The sequence below is a fragment of the Fusarium oxysporum genome, chromosome 14, assembly GCF_000149955.1.
Source record: "Fusarium oxysporum f. sp. lycopersici 4287 chromosome 14, whole genome shotgun sequence".
Classification (NCBI taxonomy): Eukaryota; Fungi; Ascomycota; class Sordariomycetes; order Hypocreales; family Nectriaceae; genus Fusarium; species Fusarium oxysporum.
In genome coordinates, this window is record NC_030999.1 from 685645 (window position 1) to 692918 (window position 7274).

A 7274-nucleotide genomic window follows, 5' to 3' on the forward strand; every position below is an offset into this window, starting at 1 on the left:
AGCAACTTATTCAGGCGCTGGAACACAGCGAGGACCCCGAGGCGCAGGCGCTGATCAACTCGATCACAAGGCATGCGGTGTCTATTCGCGGTACGCGTCCATTCTGGAACAAAAAGAGGCAGGACCTCGAGGCCTATGCCTATAACCTTGGTTGTCCTGGTGCATTCATCACGTTTAGCCCGGCAGATTTACACTGGCGGAGTCTCTACCAGCACATGCCCCAGTATGACGACTGGCTAGCCGCCACCGAGCCGGAGAGGATGGCTCTATCGCGCCGCCTATTGCGGCAGAACCCTCACATTGCTGCTTTCCACTTCTACCGCCGATACACCCTCTTTCGGGATATCGTGCTAAGTAAGAAGTTCAGCATCACAGATTACTGGGATCGGTACGAATGGCAAGGCCGTGGTAGCCCACACAACCACGGCCTGTACTGGATGGATAATTGTCCAGGGGCCGACATGGAGGACGAAGCGGCTCGTGATGTATTTGCACGCACATGGGGATTCCACGTCACTGCCATTAACCCTGAGCCGAGTAGGACTATGCCTCAGGGTGAGGGTAATCCCCTGAGCGTGGATCCCCTGAGCATAGAGATGACATTCCTGCGGCTCTCACAAATCGTCAACCGCTGCCAGCGCCACAAGTGCAATACCACGTACTGCTTGCGCGTGAGGAAGAGAACCGGTGATCTGGCGAGGGACATGGAAGGTGCCGCTGCGGATATCGAGGCGGCAAACGTTGCCAATCCAGAGAGGGAGTGTCGTTTTGACTTCCCTCGTGCCTTGCGGGAGCTGGCCGCAGTGATCAGGAAGGAAGGCAGGTCGTACTATGTCTTTGAGGCGGCCCGGAATGACAGCCTCATGAATAACTTCAATCCTGCGATTATCCTAGGCTGGCTAGCCAATATCGACATATCTCCTTGCACCAGCTTACAGGCGGTTATTACGTACGCTGCGAAGTATTGCAGTAAATCTGAGAAGAAGACCGAGTCTTTCGCCAGGCTTGCAGACCAGGTCTTGCCTCACACATCGCACGTTCAGCCCCTGTTGTCCTTCTCCTCTCGCCTGATGAACAAGCTGATTGCCGAGAGAGATTACTCGGCGCAGGAGATTTCCCATCTGCTGCTTAACATTCCGCTGCAAGAAGGCACCCGTATGGTTGTCACCGTGGACTGCCGTCCGTTGGAGCGACAGGCACGTTCGTATCGTGTGGACGGAGATGTCAACGAGGCCATCGGCAGCTACAGGAAATATCTAGAGAGAAAGGACCAGCATGAGGATATAACCTATCTCGAATACCTGCAATCGTACAATCTCAACACGTGGAGGAGACTCGCTGCTCACGCGAAGAAGAGAGTCCTGTCTTACTTCCCTCGATACAAGTCTATGGAGGCCTCTTCCCAGTTTAACGACTTCTGCCGTGTTAAATTGATGATGGTTCATCCACATCGCTCTCCAGAAGAGTTGCTCGTTGTGGGCGGGCAGCGGTTCGATTCCTTCACGGCTGCGTACATGCACTGCAGACAGCACCATGATACCCATGCGGACGATCATTATGGGGAACCAGATACAGATGAATTGACGGCAGAGGAGGATGAATTTGAGCTTGAGATCCATGAGGAGCCCATCGCGGAGGAGGACTGGCATGAACTCGCCCGCATGCTACCTGACCGCCCACTGGAGGAAGAGGACATCGACATCCTCGGCCGCCGAGACATTGACATCAATTACGATTGGACCCCTCGTGTTGGGCGGTATGCCGATGATGGCATTCTCAACAGCGACTACTGGAAGCAACGCAAAGCGGAAAACACCCTTGACCTTGATGTGGATGATCAGCCCTTGGAGGCTCGCGATTCCCTAAATCCAGAGCAGCGCATAGTATACGATACGGTGATGGGCCACTTCCTGACCCAGGATCCCTCTCAGTTGCTACTCCATGTGGATGGCGGAGGCGGCACTGGCAAGTCATACCTCATTAACCTGCTCTCCGCGCACCTCCAATCCGCGACAGGGGGGAGGGGGACACCTGTTTGGCGTGCTGCGCCAACGGGCGTCGCAGGAAACCAGATATCGGGCACTACCTTGCACTCCCTGTTACACCTCCCAATCAATAAGGACTTCAAGCCTCTATCTCCCGTTGATAAGACCCAGCTCCAGAAGAAGCTGAAGGATATCAAGTACCTCATCATCGATGAGAAGAGCATGCTAAGACTGCGTCAGCTATCGTGGATCGATGACCGTCTCCGCGAGGCGTTCCCGAACAGGAATGAGGAGTTCTTTGGCGGCCTGAACATCCTCTTGGTTGGTGACTTCTTCCAGCTTCCCCCTGTGCTACAGAAGCCGCTTTGTTACGACAAAGAGGTGCAGGGAGTAGAGATCAAGGGCAGGAACGCATATAGGCGCTTCGATAAATCAGTATTCTTGAAGGTTGTTCAGAGGCAGCGCGGCGACGACCAGGAGGCGTTTCGCACAGCTCTCGGGGAACTGCGGCTGCTCCAACTATCTATGGAGTCTTGGAAGCTCCTGTCCACCCGCGTGCAGGCAAAACTAGACGATCGAGAGGTCGCGAGGTTTTCCAGCGCCCTGCGAGTATACGCTACCAAAGATAGGGTGAACGAGTATAACCACTATCACCTCGACCGCCTCGGCCGGCCAGTCGTCCAGGTCAAAGCTAAGAACGTCGGCCCTGGTGCGGCTGCTGCCCCTGATGACAAGGCGGGCAACCTTGCGAAGCAGATCCCTATATGCATTGGCGCTCGTCTGATGCTGACGTCTAACCTTTGGCAGCCCGTTGGCCTCTGCAACGGCGCTCGCGGTACGGTTTACGACATCGGCTGGGCACCCGGGGCTGACCCCATCCAAGATCCTCCTTGTGTTATCATGATGGAGTTTGACAAGTACAACGGACCGGTGTTCCTGACCACCCCCGATGGCAAAAAGATTGTCCCAATTCTCCCAGTTGAGAGAGACTTTCTCATCGGAGCCACTCTCTGCGCTCGCACGCAGTTTCCCCTGATCGTATGCTACGCTATTACCGTGCACAAGTCACAAAGCATCACAGAAGATATGATCGTGACGGATCTCTCCTGCCGGGACTTTCAGACCGGTTTAAGCTACGTGGCTGTCTCTCGTGTAAAAACGCTTGAGGGTTTGATGTTAGATGCGCCATTTGATCGTAATCACCTGGTCTACGGGTCTCCCCCGGATGGCATGAAGATGAAGATGAGGGATCAGGAGCTTAGGAAACGACAGGTTCTTACACGGAGTCCTTACATGATATATAATACCAAGAATGGCCATGGCACTGGATCAGTACGTAGTAGTAGTAATAGCTTCCCGGCCCGCGGACACACGGCCTTCGGCTGAGGCTACCCCATGCGCCCCATCGCCGCTCCAATGTGCATGGGGTGGCGTAGTATTTTAACACCTTCTATATCAGTCGCAGTCCGTTGCTTGTTGGGGCCAGGAGGGTATAAGATCGACTTCGTCCCGCGCAATTCCCATACAGGTACTGTTTGATCAGCCCAGTTGTCATTTAAGAAAATACAAACACTCATTCATTTTCATTCATTTTGATCATGCCTAAACTCCAAGCACTTACCTTGGCAGCTCTCAGCTGTCTGTATGCAACAACTGCATCAGCCTACCCGCGACAAGATGTCAATTTGCGTACGGAATATGACTATATCATCGTCGGTGCAGGAGCCTCTGGCCTCACTGTTGCCAACCGCCTATCGGAGGATCCTTGTACGTTCTACAGTAGCACCGGTCCTCGATATTTACTGACGCACCCGCAGCTGTGACCGTCCTCGTGATTGAAGCAGGTGACTTGTAAGATACACGTGATTTAACCCAAGAAAATACTAATATATATACAGCGATAAAAATGAGGACATCGTGGCAATTCCAGGCCTTGCTGGTAATGCTGTTGGCACAAAGTATGACTGGAATCTCACTTATCCTTCCACCACTTCGCTCAATGGACGCAACATCTCGATTCCTTTGGGCAAGGTCGTCGGAGGTTCTACCAAGCTGAACCGCATGGTTTACGATCGCGGATCACAGGCAGACTACGATCGCTGGGCTGAGCTTGGCAATGGCGATTGGCAGTGGAAAACCCTGCTTCCTTATTTCAAGAAGGTACACTAAGAACTCGGTAAATGTGCAAGATCGAAACTAACATTCGTCTTAGAACGAGAAATTCACTGGGCCAACTGCCCGTATCAAGAAGGAATATGGCATCACCACAGACCATTCTGCTCATGGATCTTCAGGTTACATCCATTCCAGTTATTCGGCTTTCTTCTGGCCCACAACGAGTAAGTACATCTTCTGCGTATACAATTCGCAAAATGGATTAATACTAACATGCTTCAGAGAACCTCGTAGAAGCCACCGGAGAGCTCGACATCAATATCGCCGTCGACCAAGCCAACGGCGGCGCGATTGGAGGATACTTCTGCCCTCACAACCTCAATCCCGAGACTCTTGTCCGCTCCTCTGCACAAGATTACTACAGTGCTGTCTCCCAGCGCAGAAACCTTCAGCTTCTTCCAGGCCATCAAGTTACTCGTGTTCTCACTAGCAAGAATGGAAGCTCCGTGAGGGCTAATGGTGTCGAGGTAAGTTGCGACTCTTCTCGGACCCTCGTTCATATCTGACGATTTCTTTGCAGTTTGCCAAGAACAGGGACAGCGCCAAGAAGACTCTCAAGGCGAAGAAGGAGGTCATCCTTGCGGCTGGAGCCGTTCACACCCCTCAGATCCTGCAGGTCTCTGGTATTGGTGACTCGGCTCTTCTCTCCGCCATCAATGTCCCCGTTGTTGTTGATCTCCCGGCTGTCGGCCAGAACTTCCACGATCACGTCTTTCTTGCCGTAGTGAACACAAGTAAGTCATGCCCTGCAGTAACAGTACCGGAGACTGACGCTGCTTAGTCGATGCACCTATTCAAGGCAGCAACCTTACCAACAACGCCACTTTCGCTGCTGAGGCGCGCGCTGAATATGAGCAGCAAAAGAAGGGGCCTTTAACTTCACCTACCGCTGATTTCCTTCTCTTCCTTCCGCTTTCCAACTACACAAGCGCTGCTTCAGATATCCACAAGCAAGCCACCGGCCAGGATGGCTCGAAGTTCCTCCCTACAGGTACACCTGCCGAGGTTGTCAAGGGTTACAAGAAGCAGCAGAAGGTTCTCAACGAGAAACTTCTTGACACACAATCTGCCATCTTGGAGATCATCTGGGCCGATGGTACCTCGGTCCTTGGCCTTCAACACCCTTACTCTCGAGGTTCCGTCAAGGCCAAGTCTTCCAACATCTTTGACTCTCCTGAGGCCAACCCCGAGCTCCTGAAGAACCCTCTGGACCTCTCTATTCTCGCCGAAGGTGTCAAATTTGCTCGAAAACTCTCCGGCGCGCCCTCAATCAAGGCACTGAACCCGTTTGAGCTCGTGCCTGGCGCTAACGTGACAAGTGACAGCGACCTCGAACAGTTTATCCGTTCCAGTGCATCAACTTTGTTCCACCCCGCTGGTTCTTGCAAACTTGGTAGCCGCAGTGAAGGTGGCGTTGTTGATGAGAAGCTCAAGGTCTACGGCGTTAAGGGACTCCGCATCGTCGATGCCAGTGTCATGCCTCTGCTTCCCGCCACGCACACCATGACAACTGTTTATGCTGTCGCTGAGAAGGTTAGTTACGTCCAAGCATGCTGACTATGAGGCATATTACTAACATATATAGGCTGCTGATTTGATCAAGAGTGGTTAAGCGACTTCTGGACTTCAAACGAACCCAAATGGCCCGGAATCAGAATCGAGCGACGTGTGATATTGTTGGAGATCACAAATGTGAGACGACCAAGTCGGTGGCAAGGTGTGGAACAAGGTGGAACATTCCACGGAGGTGGTGCCTGTACATAAACAGTAGCTCTCCTACTGCATCTTTTGAATGAATTAAGAAACATGGATCTTCCCATTTCAACAGATATCGTGGCCGATTACAATAAGAGAAGAGAAGAGGATCAGAGGCAGAGAAGGCGGCAGCCGCAGCAGCAGCGGAATCAAAAGAGCAGCAGCGATGGAGAGGCAGAGGCAGATTCAGACACCGATTTCGATAGCGATATCAAAAACGATGTCGCTGCGCATGATCAAGCCATCTGCCGCTTCTGCATCAGTAGCATCAAGCAGAAGCTGGGCCGAAAGCAATACCGCAACCCGCTGCTGCACTTTACGGCCGTGCTGGGCATCAAGGAGGACGGCAACTGGGTCCCGGCGCACTCGCACACCCGCTTTCTGGCCGGCTTCTTGTGGTGCGGCCGGGTGCTGATGCTGGAGCACTTCTTCGAGGATGACCCGTACGACTCGGAGGATTCGGCGTGCGAGACGAGCTTCGCCGCGATTGAGTGCTTCCACAAGGGTCATCACGAATGGCTCACAAGCGGCTCGTACTCGCCGTTCGGCACGATCATCCGGTGGATGACATACGGCCGAGGGTACCGCAATCACGAGGAGGGGCAGGCACGGCTGTGGTGGGACAGCGACGGCAAGACGGTTAACTATCTGGGCGACAGCATCACCGTGGCCGGCTTCCAGTCGACGGCTCAGGCGGTGCTGCAGGAGGCTGAAGACTGGCTCGATAAGCTGATGGGTGGCCGGTGGAAGAAGGGCGAGCTGCAGCAGACGGTACGGCTACGGGATATCGCCGATAGCTTAGTATACGAGGGGCCGGGACAGTCGTTTGCAACGAACCGGAAGAACGCGTGGCTACAGCCCGGGGCTGAGAAACTGGCAGACATTACCATGCAGTACCCACCTACCGGCAGCACCCACCTACCGGCACGCAAAAAAAAAGTTTCCTCATACAAAATGCCCAATTTCACTTACACAGTATTTGATCAGAATTGAAGTTATTGGCATGGAACAATGTCTGTTGTATTGGGAAATTCGTTCCGTCTGATATCATCACATTGCTTTTTTGATTACGTATGCAGTATGGTCGCACGGGACTAATGTAAAATTTGTCAAAACGTCTCCTTTGACACCTAGTGTCGCAGGCCGGGCATGGTCTCAATGATCCTCAGGAACAACAGCCCTTAGTAATCAAGCTGGGTGATTTAAAGTAAAACCTGTGGGATGGAATACCCCACACTGAAGATAGAACCAATCAACTCACTACTGCTGCTCATCATATTCACTCTAACCCTTTAAGCACGCTCAGTGCGACAGTTATGAGCCCGGAGACTCTTTCGCTACGTCGCACGCGATATTTAT

General features: G+C 52.9%; 2 protein-coding genes across 2 annotated transcripts; both read left to right on the forward strand.

The window, feature by feature from the left end:
- Positions 1-3583: 3583 nt before the first annotated feature.
- Positions 3584-5772, forward strand: FOXG_14236 (uncharacterized protein; the record flags this gene model as incomplete). The annotated part of the gene is made up of 8 exons (XM_018394316.1): positions 3584-3752; positions 3803-3836; positions 3884-4145; positions 4198-4324; positions 4383-4627; positions 4681-4894; positions 4942-5693; positions 5746-5772. 8 exons carry the CDS (start codon positions 3584-3586, stop codon positions 5770-5772), a joined length of 1830 nt encoding a protein of 609 aa, XP_018253950.1.
- A 194-nt stretch (positions 5773-5966) lies between these two features.
- On the forward strand, positions 5967-6908 carry FOXG_14237 (uncharacterized protein; the record flags this gene model as incomplete). Its single annotated transcript, XM_018394317.1, has 1 exon — positions 5967-6908. One exon carries the CDS (start codon positions 5967-5969, stop codon positions 6906-6908), a length of 942 nt encoding a protein of 313 aa, XP_018253951.1.
- Positions 6909-7274: the final 366 nt, after the last annotated feature.